This window comes from Cherax quadricarinatus, chromosome 5, assembly GCF_038502225.1.
Source record: "Cherax quadricarinatus isolate ZL_2023a chromosome 5, ASM3850222v1, whole genome shotgun sequence".
NCBI lineage: Eukaryota > Metazoa > Arthropoda > Malacostraca > Decapoda > Parastacidae > Cherax > Cherax quadricarinatus.
In genome coordinates this window covers 13,933,651-13,957,052 of record NC_091296.1, presented here as the reverse complement: position 1 = coordinate 13,957,052, position 23,402 = coordinate 13,933,651, and the positions used below count along the sequence as shown (strand labels likewise).

General features: G+C 42.9%; 1 protein-coding gene across 7 annotated transcripts in view; it reads right to left on the bottom strand.

The window, feature by feature from the left end:
- Positions 1-11,281: 11,281 nt before the first annotated feature.
- The window catches only part of LOC128684871 (trichohyalin), a 63,312-nt gene continuing 51,191 nt past the window's right edge, over positions 11,282-23,402 (bottom strand). For all 7 annotated transcript variants that reach the window (XM_053771186.2, XM_053771190.2, XM_053771187.2 and 4 more), the window contains 6 exons: positions 20,446-20,566; positions 18,642-18,746; positions 15,682-15,834; positions 15,415-15,545; positions 14,154-14,249; positions 11,282-13,771 (listed from right to left, as the gene is read on the bottom strand). In XM_053771186.2, coding sequence (XP_053627161.2) covers positions 13,564-13,771; positions 14,154-14,249; positions 15,415-15,545; positions 15,682-15,834; positions 18,642-18,746; positions 20,446-20,566 — 814 coding nt within the window. In that variant the 3' untranslated portion in view covers positions 11,282-13,563. The remainder of the gene's footprint in view (positions 13,772-14,153; positions 14,250-15,414; positions 15,546-15,681; positions 15,835-18,641; positions 18,747-20,445; positions 20,567-23,402) is intronic.

The window sequence follows — 23,402 nt, the reverse complement described above, 5'->3', positions numbered from 1 at the left end:
ATATTGATCAAAGGTAGACTGTCGATCAAGCAGTATATACCGAGCAAGAGGAAATGCTTTGGTATAAAACTGTTTGTACGTGTTCTGTGACTGTGACAGTACTGGACATTATTGTATACACGGGAAGTAAAACATTGAAAGATACCAGGATGTTATTGGCTATCTCAGGTGACATAGTGAGAAATATGATGGTACCTTATCTTGGTAAGGGGCATACATTATATACTGATAACTGGTACATAAGCCCTTTACTCAGTGATTTCTTGCGAGTGAACACGACAGATGTGTGTGGCACAGTGCGTTCTACTCGTAAACACATGCCCAGGTTCAACGCATGCACTCGTGCTGGTGAAATGCAGGTGTTTACTGCCAATGACATCATTGCATTATGGTAGCATGACAATAGAGATGTCACATTGTTGACAACCACTCACCCTTACGAAATAAAAGACAGTGACAAAGTTGATAGAGTGACTAATGAACATATTAAAAAACCAGTAACAGTGATTGATTATATACAAAATATGCATTTGGTGGACAAATGTGACATGCAGATTGGCTTTGTCGATTGTGTTTGTAAGAGTTACAAGTGGTACATAAAACTTTTCTTCCATCTCATGGACATTTCAATGCTCAATGCATGTAACATGTACCAGATAAAGACTGGCAACAAACCACTGTATGTGTGTGTGTGTGTGTGTGTGGTGTGTGTGTGTATGGTGTGTTTGTGTGTGTGTGTACTCACCTAGTTGTACTCACCTAGTTGAGGTTGCGGGGGTCGAGTCCGAGCTCCTGGCCCCGCCTCTTCACTGATCGCTACTAGGTCACTCTCCCTGAACCGTGAGCTTTATCATACCTCTGCTTAAAGCTATGTATGGATCCTGCCTCCACTACATCGCTTCCCAAACTATTCCACTTACTGACTACTCTGTGGCTGAAGAAATACTTCCTAACATCCCTGTGATTCATCTGTGTCTTCAACTTCCTACTGTGTCCCCTTGTTACTGTGTCCAATCTCTGGAACATCCTGTCTTTGTCTACCTTGTCAATTCCTCTCAGTATTTTGTATGTCGTTATCATGTCCCCCCCTATCTCTCCTGTCCTCCAGTGTCGTCAGGTTGATTTCCCTTAACCTCTCCTCGTAGGACATACCTTTTAGCTCTGGGACTAGTCTTGTTGCAAACCTTTGCACTTTCTCTAGTTTCTTTACGTGCTTGGCTAGGTGTGGGTTCCAAACTGGTGCCGCATACTCCAATATGGGCCTAACGTACACGGTGTACAGGGTCCTGAACGATTCCTTATTAAGATGTTGGAATGGTGTTCTGAGGTTTGCTAGGCGCCCATATGCTGCAGAAGTTATTCGGTTGATGTGCGCTTCAGGAGATGTGCCTGGTGTTATACTCACCCCAAGATCTTTTTCCTTGAGTGAGGTTTGTAGTCTCTGGCCCCCTAGACTGCACTCCGTCTGCGGTCTTCTTTGCCCTTCTCCAATCTTCATGACTTTGCACTTGGTGGGATTGAACTCCAGTAGCCAATTACTGGACCAGGTCTGCAGCCTGTCCAGATCCCTTTGTAGTTTTGCCTGGTCTTCGATCGAATGAATTCTTCTCATCAACTTCACGTCATCTGCAAACAGGGACACTTCGGATTCTATTCCTTCCGTCATGTCGTTCACAAATACCAGAAACAGCACTGGTCCTAGGACTGACCCCTGTGGGACCCCGCTGGTCACAGATGCCCACTCTGACACCTCTCCACGTACCATGACTCGCTGCTGTCTTCCTGACAAGTATTCCCTGATCCATTGTAGTGCCTTCCCTGTTATCCCTGCTTGGTCCTCCAGTTTTTGCACTAATCTCTTGTGTGGAACTGTGTCAAACGCCTTCTTGCAGTCCAAAAAAATGCAATCCACCCATCCCTCTCTCTCTTGTCTTACTGCTGTCACCATGTCATAGAACTCCAGTAAGTTTGTGACACAAGATTTCCCGTCCCTGAAACCATGTTGGCTGCTGTTGATGAGATCATTCCTTTCTAGGTGTTCCACTACTCTTCTCCTGATAATCTTCTCCATGACTTTACATACTATACATGTCAGTGACACTGGTCTGTAGTTTAGTGCTTCATGTCTGTCTCCTTTTTTAAAGATTGGGACTACATTTGCTGTCTTCCATGCCTCAGGCAATCTCCCTGTTTCGATAGATGTATTGAATATTGTTGTTAGGGGTACACACAGCTCCTCTGCTCCCTCTCTCAGGACCCATGGAGAGATGTTATCCGGCCCCATTGCCTTTGAGGTATCTATCTCACTCTGAAGCCTCTTCACTTCTTCCTTGGTTGTGTGTACTGTGTCCAGCACTTGGTGGTGTGCCCCACCTCTCTGTCTTTCTGGAGCCCCTTCTGTCTCCTCTGTGAACACTTCTTTAAATCTCTTGTTGAGTTCCTCACTTACTTCTTGGTCATTTCTTGTTGTCTCTCCTCCTTCCTTCCTTAGCCTGATTACCTGGTCCTTGACTGTTGTTTTCCTCCTGATGTGGCTGTATAATAGTTTTGGGTCAGATTTGGCTTTTTTTTTATTTTTTTTTTTTTATTTTATTTCCAATTTGTGCACACATACAGAGGTACAAAAAAAATACAGATAAGAGCAGTATGCCAAAGCCACTTATACTATGCATAGCATTACGGACTGGCTTAAAATTAACTTAAGATTAACTAAGCAATGATTATTATTATTATTATAATCAAGAAGAAGCGCTAAGCCACAAGGACTATACAGCGCTGCTACTAAGCAATGATGAAATCAGTGATAAAACATTAATGTAAACAGATAACTATAAAGCACAAGTGAGTATTACAAAGACAGGTCATATGGTTGCATTCAGTTAGGTAGTGATTCTGTTAGCAGCTTTCGCTGCTATGTCGTTTTCATATTGTCGTTGGGCCTCCCTTCTTATCTGTGCATATTCATTTCTGGCTCTACGACTGCTCTCCTTATTCTCCTGGGTCCTTTGCCTTCTATATTTCTTCCATTCCCTAGCACACTTGGTTTTTGCCTCCCTGCACCTTTGGGTGAACCATGGGCTCATCCTGGCTTTTTCATTAGTCCTGTTACCCTTGGGTATAAACCTCTCCTCAGCCTCCTTGCACATTGTTGCTACATATTCCATCATCTCATTAACTGACTTCCCTGCCAATTCTCTGTCCCACTGAACCCCGTTCAGGAAGTTCCTCATTCCCGTGTAGTCCCCTTTCTTGTAGTTTGGCTTCATTCGTCCTGGCCTTCCTGCTTCCCCCTCCACTTGTAGCTCTACTGTGTGTTCGAAGCTTAAAACCACATGATCGCTGGCCCCAAGGGGTCTTTCATATGTGATGTCCTCAATATCTGCACTACTCAAGGTGAATACTAGGTCCAGTCTTGCTGGTTCATCCTCTCCTCTCTCTCTTGTAGTGTCCCTTACATGTTGGTGCATGAAGTTTTCCAGTACCACCTCCATCATCTTAGCCCTCCATGTGTCTTGGCCCCCATGTGGCTCCAAGTTCTCCCAATTGATCTCCTTGTGGTTAAAGTCACCCATGATCAGGAGCTTTGCCCTGCATGCATGAGCTCTTCTGGCCACTGCAGCCAGTGTGTCAACCATCGCTCTATTGCTCTCGTCATATTCTTGCCTTGGCCTTCTGCTGTTCTGTGGTGGGTTATACATCACTGCAATTACCACCTTGGGACCTCCAGAGTGAAGTGTTCCCGCTATGTAATCGCTTGCTTCTCTGCTGTCTCCTCTCTCCAGCTCATCAAAATTCCATTGGTTTTTGATCAACAGTGCCACTCCTCCCCCCCCACTGTTACCTCTGTCTTTCCTCAGGATCTGGTATCCCGTTGGAAATATGGCATCTGTTATCATACCTGTTAGCTTGGTTTCTGTGAGAGCTATGATGTCCGGTGATGCCTCTTTGACTCTTTCGTGCCACTCCTCCCACTTATTTGTTATTCCATCAGCGTTTGTGTACCATACCTTCAGTTTCCTTTCCAACACTGTGGTTTGGGGGGTCTGTGAGGGTGGGACACCTGGTATCATATTGTGGGATTCTATAGCTGGGTGTTGGGTGGAAGCTGTGAGTGTGGATTGTAGTTTGTGTTGGGATGGTGTTCTGAGGATAGTTCTGTGTGTGCTTGCACTTGCTGCTCTGTTCTGCTCTGATTGACCTCTGCTGGTTCCAACCTTGTCTCCTTTCATAGCTCCTTTCGCTTTTTTGTCTTCTCCCTCAGCTGCTGTCATTCTGTTTGTGTTCTGTCTCTGTCTAAGAACACCCTCATGTACTTTTCCGAGTATTTCAACTGCGGTTTCTCTTGGAGGATCCTGTTCTGTACTGTTTCTGTCCTGAGAATCAGCTTGATTGGTCGTTTTCTCCCCTTGAAGTACCCCCCTATTCTCTGAAAATTTACAATCTCGTCCATGTCTTCTTCACCTATTTCCTTGATGATGGTCTCAATCTCCTTTCTGCCTGCCATCTTTCAGTGTGTGTCCTTTCCTCTCTCTCCTGAAACCCATGGATAAACACTGATTTTGCCCTTTCCTCCTCCCATTGCCTCTCCCTCTGTGACTCTGGTTCCTGTCTGTACATGGTCATTTTCTCCCTTGTTTTTTCCAGTGACTCTTGGTAGCATTGTTGTGCTTTTGCATTTGACCTAATCCCCTCTCTGCCTGCACCCAGCTCCTCTCCCCGTTCACTCCTTGGCCCTTCTTGGCAGGTTGATATGGCCTTAGCATAATTCATATCGCCTTCCTGTTCGGCCTCTCAGCTTCATATGCTGTGTCTTCTCTGGTCACTGCCCATGTATCTTGCTTCAGCCTGTTTACCTCATCTTCTAGGACCTTTATCCTGGTTATTGCAGTTTCGGCTTGTGCCTCCCAATTCTTCTTCTCCTTCTCCAACCTCTCTTCTAATTTCGCAGAAAGCTCTGTCTCCATTTTTTCAGAAAGCTCTCCTAATTTTCTCTCCCACTCTTGTTCCATCCTTTTCCACTGCTCCTTCATCCACTCCTCCCTACCAGAACCATTCTCATCTGATCCCTGGTTCCTGCGAGTCCCCACCATATTTTTTTTTTAAGAGAAAGAGAGAGAGAGAAAAAGAGAGGGAAGGGAAAGGTAGGAGAGAGGGAGGGAGTGAGAAGGGAAAAAGGAGGAGAGAGGGGGAGAGTGAGAAGGGAAAAGGGAGGAGAGAGAGAGTGAGAGAGAGAGGAGAGGGGAGAGAGGGGCAAAGAGAGGGGAGAGAGAGGGGGAGAGACAGGGGAGAAGGGGGAAGAGAGGGGGAGATGGAAGAGAGAGAGGGGATAGGAGGAGATAGAGGGGAGAGAGAGAGATGGGAAATGGGAAAGGGGAGAGATAGTGAGAGGGGGAGAGATGTTAGAGGGGGAGAGACATTAGAGGGGGAAGGTGTTAGAGGGAAGAGATGTTATAGGGGAGAATGGAGAGTTGGGAGAGGGAAGAGAGATAGGCAAAGGGAGAGACAGGTAGAGAGAGAGATAGGTAGTGAGAGATATAGGTAGAGAGAGATAGGTAGAGAGAGGTATAGATAGAGAGAGGTATAGATAGAGGTAGTGAGAGAGATAGGTATAGAGGGAGAGAGATAGGTAGAGGTAGAGAAACAGGTACTGAGAGATAGGTAGAGAGAGATGGGTAAAGAGAGGTAGAGAGATAGGTATTGAGAGAGAAAGACGGGAGGGATTTCAGGTCAGTTAACAGGAAGGTATGAAATCTTGTGTATGTGTGTGTGTGTGTGCATGTGTATGTGTGCCCCCACTTCTAAGTATTCATACTGCTAATAAATATCAGTAGTAATACCAGTATTTCTAAAACTACCAACAGTGATTCTAGCACTTATCACTTCTACTTATAAAACACAGAAAGTAATTAGGTTGTAAAATTTAGCTTGTCTCAGCTTCTAGGAGTGTCTGACATCACCCCTCACTAGGCTTCCCCTCGCTAGTCTGCTCCTCGCTAGTCAACACTATCTTCACCTTATCTATGCTATTTCTGCTCTAATTCTGGTAATAACTTGCAGGAGTGAGTGACCAGTATCTAACAGTGATGCAAGACCAGGATTCAGAACCCCACAACAACCCCAACAGGTGAGTGATACCTTGCGCTGGCAGTGATGCGATGACAAGTTGCCAGAAGCTGATGACGTAGTCGTCGTACATACGCCTTCTGTCACTATTTTGAAAATTCTTCACCCGTGATCTTTATAACCGTATATGCTCATACATCCCACGTCCCTCAGGTGATTTCACTTATGATAGAATACACTTCACTTATATTAGAATACACTTCACATTCAGTGTTACACTTTATATGTATAATGTGACACAACTGTTGTGACGTCACTGCTTCAGCAGGCCTACTGCCACCTTCCCTTGTTATATATTATATTTTTCCTTTCTACTTTTGCTTATTAACTTTTTCACTCTCACTGTATGGTGCCCCACATTTCACTTGTTATCCAATCTCTCGAAATTCTTGAACACCCGCTTCCACACTCACTTGAATCATTGTATATTTGAATCTGTGTAGCAACAGAAGCCTACTAGCCCCTAACGGTTTGACACTTTGAAATATTAATGATTTCAGGCTTCCTCTCGACTTTTTTTTAACTAATAACTCTGGTTATCACTCGTAGGATTATTCACTGACGTTGTCACTACCACTGATTACTGCTAGCAGTTACTGCACGCCTTAAAAAACACTAAAGTTCTCGGAGCCTTGTCACCCACGTCTGCTGACTGACTGTGTGTGCGTGTGTGTGTGTGTGTGTGTGTGTGTGTGTGTGTGTGTGTGTGTGTGTGTGTGTGTGTGTGTGTGTGTGTATGGTGTGTTTGTGTGTGTGTGTGTGTGTGTGTGTGTGTGTGTGTGTGTGTGTGTGTGTGTGTGTGTGTGTGTGTGTGTGTGTGTGGTGTTTGTTTGTGCATGGTGTGTTTGTTTAGTAAGGTTATTTAGATACAGTTACACAAATTATCACACATAAGTAACATGTGTAAATCACCCAGGATAACTCCCAAAAAAGTCATAATAACTTATTTCCATGGGAGTTCTTGTGTGTGTTTGTGTTGTTCTGCACGTGCTATTTTTTAGGTTTAAATCTTATCAACTACATGAGGGTCATTAAGGCTGTAAGTAGCTTGTCCAGTAAACCCCTGGCTGCCTTCAAGAGGGAGCTGGACAGATACCTAAAGTTAGTGCCTAATCAGCCGGGCTGTGGTTCGTGCGTCAGTCTGCGTGCGGCCAGCAGTAACAACCTGGTTAATCAGACGCTGATCCACCAGGAGACCTGGTCATAGACCAGGCCGCAGGGGCGTTGACCCCCCGAAACCCTCTCTGGGTATACCCCAGCTTCATGCAGAAGCTCGAGCTCTGGGGAGGCTCAGGTTATCCTCTTGTTGTGTCTTGTCTGCTGCTTCTTCGTTACACTGTTCTCTCTTCTGCTTAAACTTTACCTCCTTTCACTTCTACTACTACTAAAAGAACCTGTGGTAGCAGCACATACTCTTAACTGAGATAATTTAATCCTACCTTTCGCATAAATTATATTTATTTCCTTTTTTTTATAGTGCACTCCTGATCTCATGTGGGAACAGACAACATAGGCGGAACTGGGATGGTAACTTCATCTCACCTTTGCTCCATTTATAAGCCTCTACACTGTTCCTTACCTTTTGGAATTCCTTTAGCACTTAAGTATCCTGTCAGTTCGCCTTAAAAACTTTATAGCAACCGATCCCTGAATTTGATATTATACAATATCTCAGCAGTTATCCAGGATTCAGTTCTTCGTTTAATCCTGAACTCTTTAACTGGTGCGATATTATCCAGGATGGCAGTTAGATTAATATCTTTATCATGCACCTCATACCCATCAGTAAATATGGTTCTGAATGGTCCCCACGCATCTGGTGGCCTGGTGGCTAACACTCTCGCTTCACACGGCGAGGGCCTGGGTTCGATTCCCAGCCAGAGTAGAAACATTGGACGTGTTTCTTTCCACCTGTTGTCTATGTTCCCCATCAGTAAAATGGGTACCTGGGTGTTAGTGGACTGGTGTGGGTCGCATCCCGGGACACTGACCTAATTTGCCCGACATGCGGAGCATAACAAGGGAGTTTCTATATATGTTGTCAGCTAGGACTGTATACCTTGTACATGTACTTGTAGTAAATAAAGATATTTGCGTTCATGCAGTTTGTTATCATAATTGTCTGGCCTATTTACCAATATTTCTTTACTGTAGCTTCCAGCTGACCTTAATAATGGCCCACCAAAACACACATTATACATTAGCGCTAACTTGTACACCTAAATAACTCTTACTGATTTTACAAATTATTATTATTATTATTATTATTATTATTATAATCAAGGGGGAAGCGCTAAACCCGGAGGATTATACAACGCCTGGGGGGGGGGGAGCATGTGGGCAATTTTCCGCGCGCGCTCAACCAAAAATCGAATAATTATGGAAATTGAGTTATATATACCAAAAAATAGCTTAACTCTTTGGCAACACAATGGTACAAGAATCAATGTTCTAAGACGTTTCTACAAGAAATTATAGTCATTTATATCAGGTATGGTAACGACGATGTAGGTAGCGCGTCTGTTCTCAACCCATGTATTTTTTGGAATTTTTTCCTTGTTTTTTATTGCTTTTTCTTTGCATTATTCTTTCTAATATAATAATTGATTATTTGGCATCATATAAGAGTAGGTGGAGCTGATCAGTAGAGTGCCAGCCAATAGGGAGCCATCTGAGAACACTCGGCAGTACTCCCCCTCCAGATGGTGCCAGGTGAAATCACTTCATTATTACGTTTATATCAGTTATATATCAACTATACGGCTTATTTATCTATCAGAATTGATCTAATATGATATAATACACACTATAAATAACAAACAAACATGTTATATACTCTAGACTGAATAAAATAGGCCATAATATAGCGAGAGTCCACCAGCAATATTTCGATATAAATGAGTTACTCCTGGTCTCCTTGTTCTATTGTTTGGTATGTGAGTGATAGAAAACGGTGTTTTGAAGAGGATAACTGCACTAGAACATCAGTTTACTAAGAAATACACCAAAAAAAACCCGATTTCCGCGCAAAAAAATTTTTTGAGACGGTAGGCCTGCCGACGTTTTCTAGGCCTATATCTCGGAAGTAACTTTTTCACATATTTCGCTAAAGTACACCATTATTAATGATTGTATTGAAATGATTTTCACTGACAATATAAAACAAGGTGTGTTTGAAAATCTGATGATTCTTTTTTTGGAATATATCAAATATTTTTGATTTTGTGGGAGGTAAAAGGCAGATATTTTGGTGAATGCAAAAAAGTCTTATCAAATGTATTTTTTTTTTCCATGATAATAAGATATATTAGATGAAACATGTGCATCCAAAATTAGTGTCAGATGTATTCTAACGGTTGGGATTGTCGGAAGTGCCACTCGAAGTGCCATTTTGTCATACTTTGCTGCCATATATGAAGTCACTGAAATATTTTTTTTCTCTGTTGTTTGTTGGCCAATCATACTGAAACTTTGTCACATTCTTCTACATATGAACCTCTAAATGTACACCAAAAATAAAAAAAATTGGTTGAAAAATAAAAGAGTTGGCCAAATTCAGGGACTCTGGCCTTCAGGCTTAATTCGGGGAACTGGAGCACAGATCCAATTCCCTAAATCAAGAGCTCCTCACCAACATCAAGGAACCTTCCTTGAGGGGATTGATTTTACAAAAATAAGATAAAAATGTGTACTTAAAGGATATAAAGTACCTCCGGTGTTTATTAAACGGAACTTGAAAAGAAGGAAAAGGGTAGCGGTACAGTAAACGCTGCATAACATAATAAAAACTTGTACCACATACAACTGTAGTTTAATAATATTATCAGGTTTAATGCTCACATAATATTCACTAGAACGCATACAAACTAATTCTCAATATATTAGAGGAACATAAAATTGTATATTGCCAAGTAAACTCTCCCAACAAACATTATGTTGTTATTAACACATCGGTCGTCTCCCACCAAGGCAGGGTGGCCCGAAAAAAGAAAAACTTTCACCATCACTCACTCCATTACTGTCTTGCCAGAGGCGCATTTACACTACAGTTATAAAACTGCAACATTAACACACGTCCTTCAGAGTGCAGACGCTGTACTTCCCGTCTCCAGGACTCGAGTCCGGTCTGCCGGACCTCACAGTCACAAATAAAACTATTCAAAATATATTCTATAATTTTTATTTAAAGTAAATTAATAATTATATAAAAATTTAAAAAAAAGTACAAAACTTTTTGGAAAATTTAAAAAAAAATAAAAAATCTTACATAACATTTTTCAATTTTATATTTAAATTTAATTAAGAATCCGGCCATCGACACCATGCCTAACTAGGTGCCTCGACACCATGCCTAACTAGGTGCCTCGACACCATGCCTAACTAGGTGCCTCGACACCATGCCTAACTAGGTGCCTCGACACCATGCCTAACTAGGTGCCTCGACACCATGCCTAACTAGGTGCCTCGACACCATGCCTAACTAGGTGCCTCGACACCATGCTTAACTAGGTGCCTCGACACCATGCCTAACTAGGTGCCTGAGCCGGAGCTTGCAGCTCACAAGACTGTCATTCCATTAGCCCCCTTGGGGCGGGGATGGCAGTCCAGAGAGGCCTAGCTTCTCCCTACGAGCCCCGTGAGGGCGGGGAATGTGGCTAGGCCTGGGGACAGTTTGTCCCGAAGATGAGGGGGTACTTGTGCCTTCTCCCACGGGAGACTTAGGTCTCAGACACTCTAGACAGAGAGCCGAGGCCGGGCCACCGCTTGGAAAAGGCCCGAGCCTGGAGAATACTGGCGAATCAAGAAGAAGAAGTAATTCTAAGTGGATAATAATTTTAAGAATATGGCTGGATGTTATGCTTTTTCTGCAGTCAGTCCAATTATGTCTGCGACTCCTATTACTAGTGATAGTAAATATTGACTAAACAGATTAAGGCTGAATTCTCTTCACCACCAACACTTTAATCCCTAAAATAAGGATTAAAGAAAATCCTCAGCATATTGGGATACATGTCTCGATATATATGTATATTTAAACTTTGTATACGTGATACATAGATAGTTCAAACACACTTAAACTTGATATCATTCATAAACAAACTTAAAACTTAAAGTACAGTAGTGTGCATATTTAGTGGGACAGTGATGAAATAAGACATTTGGAAAATTAATGTTTATTTGAGAAATTACAAGGCAATTATATGGCAGATAATGAATTTAATAAGAAAGATGACTATTCTTTACTTTTATAATCACTGCTACACGCTGCGGCATAGAATCCACCCAAATTTAACACAGTTGGGAAAGTTCTTCGTGGTGGTACCAGGTCCTAATAACAGCAGTAATTAGCTTCTCCACAGACGAACAGTTCTGTTTTGCTATCCTGTGTTGAGTTATTGCCCATAGATTCTCAGTTGAGTTGAGGTCAGGAGAGTTTCCAGTCAAATTTAGAACACTTAGCCCCACTCTTCGAAGAATGTCAGCATTTTTCTAGAAGGAAGTGTGGCATGGAGCAAGATTCTGCTGGAAAATGTCTTCTCCACCAGGAAAGTCCTTATCAACAATGGGAAGCAAATGAGTTGCCGAAATTTCCTTTTATTTGTCACTGTTCATCGTTCCCTCAACAACAAGCCATCCAAGGCCTTTAGCAGTAAAACTATCCAAAAACGCCAAAACATCTATTTGGGCAATTTTGGGAAAATATTTGGATTTCTTCCTGAAGCCATTCAAGTATTTCATTTCCCTTACCATCCATTCCTTTTTTTTAAATAGGTATATTTTATTACTTAATATGGTACACAAGACTTACCAAGGTTTTAAATACAACTTTGATATTAAAATTCTTAATTCTTGATATACCTTCTCTCCTTAAGAATTTTTATATCAGAGTGGTATTTAAAAATCTTGATACAGTAAAAAAATTGATAAAAAAAATCCCTCAAAAATACTGAAGGGTGTCTACAACATTCCTTGTAAAAAATGTGATCAAGTTTATTACGGTCAAACTGGGAAAAGTCTGAACTAAGATTACAACAATATAAATATAGTATTAGAGCTGGTCAAGTGGCTAATGCTCTGTTTATTTATGTGAGAGATTTTAACCATCCAATTGATTTTCAAGAGGCTGAGGAAGTTAATCAAGCAGGTCCATGGTCGAGAAAAATTTAAGATACATAAGGCAAGTTAAAATCTTAATTGTGCCTCGGGCTTCTAAGTCAGTGGACCCTCCATTTACCTGCTTTAGAAGGTCAGTGAATTTCCCTGCAGCAAAGGGCGAGCAGCTATAAAAATATGAGATAGAGTACTGTCAGCACTGGCTTTGAATGCCATCAGATCATCGCAACTGAAGACGTTGCCACTGGAGTTCTCCCCTGCCTGTGGAGGCTGTGGAGTGCTCTCTGCAGGAAGCATATGCGACCCAGCACACCCATTGTTCACACGGATAAGGCCACTCCTACCGAGGGTCCGATATGCTCCAGAGACACCTGACATGTGCCTCTTCTCTCATTGTTAGATGCACTGTTTCCCTGGCTTTGTGGCTGGCTAGTTGCAACATCCTCTGCCATCCCTCAATCTGTCCGGTAAACTTAAGCTGGACGGGTAATGACCCATGTGGGTGAAGGCACATTCCATGGTGATTCATAGTGGAGGACAGCGTAGACCCAAATGTGGCTGGCAGTCTCACGGCCTCGTGGAAGGTGACAAACAGAGGGAGTCCTAGCTGACCTTGTCAGAGTTGTCCACTCTCCCTTATAAGCAAGTTTATTCAGGTACAGGTACACATAAATACAATTATCATACCTAGCAGCATATGTATAGTGACTTAATTCAATTGGGGTCCACTATACAACACATCACTGTATACCAAACGACACTATACACAACACACTACTATACATAACACACCACTATAGACAATGCATGGTACATCCCAGAGAGAAAAATGAAAGTGTAAACACTGTGCTACTAAAAAAATTTTGCACGATGTGTGTGTGTGTATGTGTGTGTGAGAGCGGGGAAGACACAGGCAGTCCCCCATATTGTCTACCTCCCCTACCGACCCTGGTCTCACACTACGCACACCACCATACCATATCCTGACTTCACACTGCACAGACTCCCATGTTACATCCTGACTTCACACTGCACAGACTCCCATGTTACATCCTGACTTCACACTGCACAGACTCCCATGTTACATCCTGACTTCACACTGCACAGACTCCCATGTTACATCCTGACTTCACACTGCACAGACTTCCATGTTACATCCTGACTTCACACTGCACAGACTCCCATGTTATATCCTGACTTCACACTGCACAGACTCCCATGTTACATCCTGACTTCACACTGCACAGACTCCCATGTTACATCCTGACTTCACACTGCACAAACTCCCATGTTACATCCTGACTTCACACTGCACAGACTCCCATGTTATATCCTGACGCTCTGCTTCATCTCAGTGTAAAAGAGTATCTGTGCTTGGCTCTCCTCGAGGACGGTCTCGAGGTCGGTCTCGCTCACACGGAGGTCGTCGTAGAGACGCCAGGTCTTGCCGTGCTGGTTCCTGCAGAAGGTGGTGTAGTGACCACTGCTGATGGGGCCCTCGTGGTTCACCACGGCAAACAACTCGTATGTTGGACTGTACGAGTATGGTCATTGTATATAGTAATACTACTACTACTACTACTACTAATAATAATAATAATAATAATACTTATAATAATAATGGGAACAGTAACAATAAAAATAATAGCAATGATAATAATAACAGCAATAATACTAATAATAATAACAATAATAATTATAGCAACAATAATAACAATAAAATTACAATAGCAGCAATAATAATAGCAATAATAATAATAACAGCAATGATAATAATAATAATAATAATAAAAGGAAGCGATAAATCTGTGTGGGCCATACTTGGGAATGTACGGAAATAAGATTTGATCCTAGGATGGGGCGTGAGGGAGAGCAGCGACAGCAGGTACTCTGTTGGTTCCTCTGATCAAACCTACCTGTGGTAGTTGGCGTGTGTGTGGTCCTGCAGAGAGAGACCGTCAGCAGGGAAGGTGACCCAGGTTCTTCTCTCCCTCTCGTCAGCGCTGCTGTACCTGCCAGGTCATGGTGCTCTTAGTCTCTCTCTCTCTCTCTCTCTCTCTCTCTCTCTCTCTCTTTCTCTAATTAAAGGGCCACGTCACTTCCCCTGTTTTCTAATAACATGTTCATTTTTCCACTATAATCTACCTTGTTCATAATTACTATCGCATTTGCTTTGTCAGCTTTCGTAAGGTGAGGTCCAGGATCTTTCCTTAATTCATGGTATAACTTAACAAATCTATGAGGACAATTGTGTTGGATAGGTGTGACCTCATTGACGGTCACAAAGTGAGTGGTAGTCGAAAAACTCTGTCATCTACCGTGAGATTATTGTTTCAAGAATCTTGCCAGATTTACACTGGTCTGTAATTGCTGATTTCAGCTGTGTTCTTTTTTTGTGAACGGGGACTACATTTGCCTCTTTCCACAGAATAGGTCATTTACACTGTGCTAGGCAGTGCTGACAAATGCAAGTTAGAGGTACTGCTAGCTGGTCTGCACAGCTACTCAACAATCTTGGGCTTACTTTATCGGAGCCCACAGCCTTTTCTTGGTCCAGTGATTTAAGAAGATACACCTCATCCTGCCTTATTATCACTACTGGCAACTCTCTCTCTTTTTACACAGGGTATTACAAGGTTAGGGTTAGGGTTTCTCACTTTATTTACAAGCCTAGAGCTGTTACCTACATTAGCTCTCTTTTTTTTTCTCTCTCTCTCTCGTGTTTACCAACTTACACACTATCAGTTCTCAACCAACGTAAACACTCATTATATACAAGTGTAAATGCATCGTCAATTATAAACAAAAGAAGGTCATTCTTCACATATTAGTCAACATATTGAACTCAAAACAACGTTTCAGCCCGTACTAGACTACCATCAAGATACTTGCTGCTTCATGCTCTACCAGGACAAGCCGAAAACCCCGTCTGAATTTCAACACCAGATACGAAGGCTAGTTTAACATTATTCCAAGCCTCGCTATTGTGAATTTCACACCTAAAGTAACCAAGTTTGGAATGTGAATAAATAATTTGCAAAACCGACAAACTGATGAATGAGACATCTGTGTCTCATTCACGTTTGGAATATTTGAAATCCTCGCGGTTACTGGAGAATGCCTTCTCGGGTCGGCTTCAAACTATAGTTTCTTAGACCTGTATGTTTTGCTTCCTACCTCCTGAGGTGTATAATGAGGACAGGTGGGAGTAGAGTGATGAACTTGTCTCTGTGGCAGGTGTTGAGTCGTCTACACTGTGAACACTCCCTGTCCACTTTCTGGCGTCGGTAGAATGTCCTAATCAGGTCCTGGATAGAGAGAGAGAGAGAGAGGATCAGAGAGGCAGAGTGTACTGAGAGAGGATCACAAAGACTGGGTGTACTGAGGACAACTTCAGAGGTTTCCTTCCAGCAGAGCTGGAAACACTACGACGTGAGGATTTACCTGGAGTGAGCACATCCTGCTGGGGGCGACGGGAAGACTTAGTATAGTGAAGATGTCTGTGGCCCGTGACACCTCCTTCCCGCACCTCTCACAGACGGTGACCACATTGTTCTCTCCCCGCAGGCGACGTGAGACGAGGGAAGACCCAGCAGCCTGCGCAGGCGCAGGTGCAGGATGCAGCAGGACGCGCAGCATACAAGAGAAGGAAATGTAAGGCTGTGGTGGTGAACTGGTTATATTAAATTCGCGTATAATGACCAAATGGTAAAAAAAAGCACAATTTTTTTCCCCATGTCTTTAAGGTCAATATTTGTGTGTAACAGACTTGGTGAAATATGAAGCACTTAGGCCAGAATTTCAATCTGGGGGGGGGGAGGTCAATCAAAGGTTCCCCCCATTTTGAGTCAAAAGGTGAATCTTAGGTTATCACACTTCCCACAATGTTATCTTTGACCCAGGATAACGCTGTGGCTCCCTCTATGCCAGAGAATAACTCAAGGTGGTAAGTAAGAACTAACTTTGCAGTGTCCTTAAGGGAATTTCTAATTTGCGTGTGTGCAAGCACGGAAGCAAGCAAACAAACACACACACGATACGACAAAGCTCATGGAGCAGGGACAGAGTGAACCTAGTAGCGACCAGTGAAGAGGCAGTGCCAGGAGCTATGAATCGACCCCAGCAACCACAATTACGTGAGTACAATTAGGTGCGTACACACACACACACACCCACCCACACACACACACACACACACACACACACACACACACACACACACACACACACATACACACACACATACACACTCAGACCTACAACAAGTCAATGGATATACGACAGATCTGGAAGACAGCAAATGCAATCTTTATATTTATGAGGAGAGAGAGAGAGAGAGAGAGAGAGAGAGAGAGAGAGAGAGAGAGAGAGCAAGCGCTGAGCTACAGATCAGTATCACAGACATGTATACCATGTAAAGTATTGGAGAAGATTATGAGAGTGGTAAAGCACTTTCAGAGGTTTGATAAACGATGGCCAGCACGGGTTCCCAGATGGCCAGTCTTGTTGTACCAGTCTGTTAGAGTTCTGTGTCAAGGTAACAGAGTTATTCTTTGCGTATTTGCAGTTCAGAGTTCATGATTTTTGCGAAATTATTGCATACACAAATTTTCACTTGTCCTATATGGCAAGATGAGCGTTGCTATTTAAGCCAATTATTATTATTATAATCAATACATGAAGAAATCTTGAAGATTAATGAAATAGCTAATGATCTAAATTACCCAAAACATTTAATAAATCTTTTACAAATTGCTAGAAATACTTTTTTTTACAATTTAAAAAGGACAAACAATCTTATTCAACTAAATATACATCTTCTCTGCTTAAGAATTTTAAAATCAAAGTTTTATTCAAAAATCCTGATACAGTAAAAAAAGTTTTGATTAAAAATTCCCCCAAAAATGGTGACGTCTGTGTCAACAAGATTCCATGTAAAAAAAAAAAAAATGATAAGTTTATCACAATCAAACTGGGAAAAGTCTTGAACTAAGATTACAACAACATAAATATAGCATTAGAACTGGACAAGTCTGATGCTCCATTATTCATGTGAGATTTTAATCATCCAATTTTTTTTTTTCAAAAGGCCAAGAAAGTTGTATCAGGCAAGTCCATGGCTGAGAGAAATATAATAAAATCTAGCTTCATAAAAAAAATAGTTTATACAAACTAGATTCATTGATAATTAATAAAATTTGGGAAGAATTTAAGATATATTCGACAAGTTAAAATATTAAAGTTTGGGTATAATATAAATTGTGTCTGACAAGTCCTTTACCACTTCTCTGGCATCATCATAAATTATCAGGTGTTCCATGTTGACCACGAGGTGTAGTCTCATCCTTATATGCCTTTCTGCTGATCTTTTATTTTTACAACTCCTTGATAATGTGAGAAATCACGATATATATATATATATATATATATATATATATATATATATATATATATATATATATATATATATATATATATATATATATATATATATATATATATATATATATATATATATATATATATATATATATATATATATATATATATATATATATATATATATATATATATATATATATGTAACTGAAAAATGACTGGAGTAAACACTTCAGGTGGAGGCAGGAATAAGAGGGAATGCAATCAGGTGTGTCAGAGAGTACCTCAGAGGTCGGAAGATAAGAGTTATTGTCAGGGAAGAGATGTCAGAATGACGAAGAGTAAGAAGCAGGATTCCGCAAGGATTGGCATTAGAACCAGTATTGTTTCTCGTTTATGCGAATGACATATAATATGGGATTGAATTATCTGTATCCCTGTTTGCTGATGTAAAAAAAAAAAACAGATGGGGACAGGGAAAGGCCCCAAACAGATCTGGACAAACTGCAAGAGTGGTCAGCTAAGAGGCAGCTTGAATTCAATCCCAGTACGAGCAAGAGAGTCAAGTTTGTGTAAGAAGCAAGGAGACGGGACACCGAGTAAAGACTAGCCCATGTTAATGTGGTAAATCTTGGAGGACCCCTCAGGAGTCGCAGTATGTGTCAGGCAGCCTTACATTATTACTCAGTACTAATGGTTACAGTCATAACCACTAATTTCAAAAAGTGTTAAGCGATATCCTGCAGAAAGCCTCGGTCACATGACCAAAAGCTCCAGCTGCGGGTCATCAAATGACTAAGACCCGCGTCAGGAAACACTCGCTCTGTTTCCTGACGAACCTCACCCAACCTAACCTAGCCTTACATTACGGCAGTGACGACCTTACATTACAACGTGTGCACCTAAAGTCGGTACCTGACCAGCCGGGCTGTGGCTCGTACGTTGGATTGCGTACAGCCAACAGTAACAGCCTGGTTGATCAGGCCCTGTTCCAACTCTCTCCAGGTAAACAACACAGGACTCACATTCACCAGGTCGTTGTGCAGCCATCTGAGGAGGTCAGCGAGCAGGTCGTGGGCGTCCCGGTGTTGTGTCCCGCGGTACTGGTCACCGTGGGCACCAATAACATGCTACGGAGGATCAAATGGTGAATATTAAGTAATCACAATGAATTATGAATGTTTTAAAGAAAATTTTTGTAACTGTAGAGAAATAACTTTCACAAATATTTTCTTTTATCCAGTTGAGGTTACTAGATGGAAAATTCACGGGTATATAATCAAGACCCTCAGGGTTTTAATGTACATGTTTGCAAGACCTTCAGGTGTCACGACGTACATGTACGTAAGACCCCTCAGGTGTCACAACATATATGAACACAAGATCCCTCAGGTGTCACGACGTACATGTACGTAAGACCCCTCAGGTGTCACGTATATGAACACAAGATCCCTCAGGTGTCATGACGTACATGTATACAAGACCCTGAGGTGTCACGACGTACATGTATACAAGACCCTGAGGTGTCACGACGTACATGTACACAAGACCCTGAGGGGTCACGACGTACATGTACACAAGACCCTCAGGTGTCACGACGTATATAAACGTAAGTAGTAAGGGAGAAAAAGTTAGCATATGAGAAGTTTTTACAAAGTAGAAGTGATGCAAGGAGGGAAGAGTATATGGAGAAAAAGAGAGAGGTTAATAGAGTGGTGAAGCAATGTAAAAAGAGAGCAAATGAGAGAATGGGTGAGATGTTATCAACAAATTTTGTTGAAAATAAGAAAAAGTTTTGTGCTCTTGGGAGATTCTGAAGAGAAGTTGCAGAGATTAGTGGATGAATTTGGTAGGGTGTGCAAAAGAAGAAAATTAAAGGTGAATACAGGAAAGAGTAAGGTTATGAGGATAACAAAAAGATTAGGTGATGAAAGATTGAATATCAGATTGGAGGGAGAGAGTATGGAGGAGGTGAACGTATTCAGATATTTGGGAGTGGACGTGTCAGCGGATGGGTCTATGAAAGATGAGGTGAATCATAGAATTGATGAGGGGAAAAGGGTGAGTGGTGCACTTAGGAGTCTGTAGAGACAAAGAACTTTGTCCTTGGAGGCAAAGAGGGGAATGTATGAGAGTATAGTTTTACCAACGCTCTTATATGGGTGTGAAGCATGGGTGATGAATGTTGCAGCGAGGAGAAGGCTGGAGGCAGTGGAGATGTCATGTCTGAGGGCAATGTGTGGTGTGAATATAATGCAGAGAATTCGTTGTTTGGAAGTTAGGAGGAGGTGCGGGATTACCAAAACTGTTGTCCAGAGGGCTGAGGAAGGGTTGTTGAGGTGGTTCGGACAAGTAGAGAGAATGGAGCGAAAAAGAGTGACTTCAAGAGTGTATCAGTCTGTAGTGGAAGGAAGGTGGGGTAGGGGTCGGCCTAGGAAAGGTTGGAGGGAGGGGATAAAGGAGGTTTTGTGTGCGAGGGGCTTGGACTTCCAGCAGGCATGCGTGAGCGTGTTTGATAGGAGTGAAGGGAGACAAATGGTTTTTAATACTTGACGTGCTGTTGGAGTGTGAGCAAAGTAACATTTATGAAGGGATTCAGGGAAACCGGCAGGCCGGACTTGAGTCCTGGAGATGGGAAGTACAGTGCCTGCACTCTGAAGGAGGGGTGTTAATGTTGCAGTTTAAAAACTGTAGTGTAAAGCACCCTTCTGGCAAGACAGTGATGGAGTGAATGATGGTGAAAGTTTTTCTTTTTCGGGCCACCCTGCCTTGGTGGGAATCGGCCAGTGTGATAATAAAAAAAAATAAGGCTGTAGTGTGAGTTCTTACCTTTAAAAGCTGTACTTTATCTTTCACGTCCTTCTCAAGGCCTGAGTGCAGAGCCTTGAAGAGCTGAGCCACAGCAGAGACAACCTCTCCCCTCTGCTCGCTGCTCTGGTTGATGTCTCTCCTGGGGATGTCACAATCGATTAAAGCTCTGTTAACATTACAACTGCTTAAAGCTTTGGGTACGTCACATTTGCTTAGAGCTCTGACAACGTCAAAATGGGTTAGACTTCTGGGGATGTCAAACTGGGTTAAACGGAGTTTTAGGGACATCATAGTGGATTAGAGCTTGAAGACGTCATAGTAATAGTAATAATAATATCATTATTTATTACAAGTACATGTACAAGGTATACAGGCCATAACTGACATCAGTGAAATACTACTACATATATAGAAAGCCGCTTGTTATGCTGAGCATTTCGAGCAAATTAGGTCAGTTATGTCCCCAGTATATGACCCACACCAGTCGACTAATACCCTGGTAACTATTTTACTGATGGGTGAACATAGATAACCGGTGTAAGGAAGCACGTCCAATGTTTCTACACTGCCGGGAATCGAGCCAGGATCCTAGCTGTGTGAAGCGAGAGATTTACCAACCTGGTCCACGGTTAAACAGAGCTCTGGGGACGTCATAATGGGTTACAGCTCTGAAGACGTCGAAGTGCGTTAAACAGAGCTCTGCTACAGTCTGCACCTTATCTCCGGCACCCACTATGAGGTACTTAATTAAGATAATAAAGGAGGCGGCTGTATTTTGTTTGTAATAGAGATGTCCAGTGTGTGTGTGTGGGACGATCATTGTGGGTAACAGAGATGTCGAGTGTGTGTGGGACGATCATTGTGGGCAACAGAGATGTCCAGTGTGTGTGGGACGATCACTGTGGGTAACAGAGATGTCCAGTGTCTGTGGGACGATCATTGTGGGTAACAGAGATGTCCAGTGTCTGTGGGACGATCATTGTGGGGAACAGAGATGTCCAGTGTGTGTGGGACGATCATTGTGGGTAACAGAGATGTCCAGTGTGTGTGGGACGATCACTGTGGGTAACAGAGATGTCCAGTGTCTGTGGGGCGATCAATGTGGGCAACATAGATGTCCAGTGTGTGTGGGACGATCATTGTGGGTAACAGAGATGTCCAGTGTGTGTGGGACGATCATTGTGGGGAACAGAGATGTCCAGTGTGTGTGGGACGATCATTGTGGGTAACAGAGATGTCCAGTGTGTGTGGGACGATCATTGTGGGTAACAGAGATGTCTAGTGTCTGTGGGGAGATCATTGTGGGCAACAGAGATGTCCAGTGTGTGTGGGACGATCATTGTGGGTAACAGAGATGTCCAGTGTGTGTGGGACGATCATTGTGGGTAACAGAGATGTCCAGTGTCTGTAGGACGATGATTGTGGGTAACAGAGATGTCCAGTGTGTGTGGGACGATCATTGTTGGTAACAGAGATGTCCAGTGTGTGTGGGACGATCATTGTGGGTAACAGAGATGTCCAGTGTCTGTGGGACGATCATTGTGGGTAACAGAGATGTCCAGTGTGTGTGGGACGATCACTGTGGGTAAAAGAGATGTCCAGTGTGTGTGGGACGATCATTGTGGGTAACAGAGATGTCCAGTGTCTGTAGGACGATCATTGTGGGTAACAGAGATGTCCAGTGTGTGTGGGACGATCATTGTTGGTAACAGAGATGTCCAGTGTGTGTGGGACGATCATTGTGGGGAACAGAGATGTCCAGTGTCTGTGGGACGATCATTGTGGGTAACAGAGATGTCCAGTGTGTGTGGGACGATCACTGTGGGTAAAAGAGATGTCCAGTGTCTGTGGGACGATCATTGTGGGTAACAGAGATGTACAGTGTCTGTGGGACGATCATTGTGGGGAACAGAGATGTCCAGTGTGTGTGGGACGATCATTGTGGGTAACAGAGATGTCCAGTGTGTGTGGGACGATCACTGTGGGTAACAGAGATGTCCAGTGTCTGTGGGGCGATCATTGTGGGCAACATACATGTCCAGTGTGTGTGGGACGATCATTGTGGGTAACAGATGTCCAGTGTGTGTGCGACGATCATTGTGGGTAACAGAGATGTCCAGTGTGTGTGGGACGATCATTGTGGGTAGCAGAGATGTCCAGTGTGTGTGGGACGATCATTGTGGGTAGCAGAGATGTCCAGTGTGTGTGGGACGATCATTGTGGGCAACATAGATATCCAGTGTGTGTGGGACGATCATTGTGGGTAACAGAGATGTCCAGTGTCTGTGGGACGATCATTGTGGGTGACAGAGATGTCCAGTGTGTGTGGGACGATCATTTTGGGTAACAGAGATGTCCAGTGTGTGTGGGACGATCATTGTGGGTAACAGAGATGTCCAGTGTCTGTGGGACGATCATTGTGGGTAACAGAGATGTCCAGTGTCTGTGGGACGATCATTGTGGGTAACAGAGATGTCCAGTGTGTGTGGGACCATCATTGTGGGTAACAGAGTTGTCCAGTGTGTGTGGGACGATCATTGTGGGTAACAGAGATGTCCAGTGTCTGTGGGACGATCATTGTGGGTAACAGAGATGTCTAGTGTGTGGGACGATCATTGTGGGTATCAGAGATGTCCAGTGTCTGTGGGACGATCATTGTGGGTAACAGAGATGTCCAGTGTGTGTGGGACGATCACTGTGGGTAACAGAGATGTCCAGTGTGTGTGGGACGATCATTGTGGGTAACAGAGATGACCAGTGTATGTGGGACGATCACTGTGGGTAAAAAAAGATGTCCAGTGTGTGTGGGACGATCATTGAGGGTAACAGAGATGTCCAGTGTGTGTGGGACGATCACTGTGGGTAATAGAGATGTCCAGTGTGTGTGTGTGGGACGATCATTGTGGGTAACAGATGTCCAGTGTGTGTGGGACGATCACTGTGGGCAATAGAGATGTTCAGTGTGTGTCTGGGAC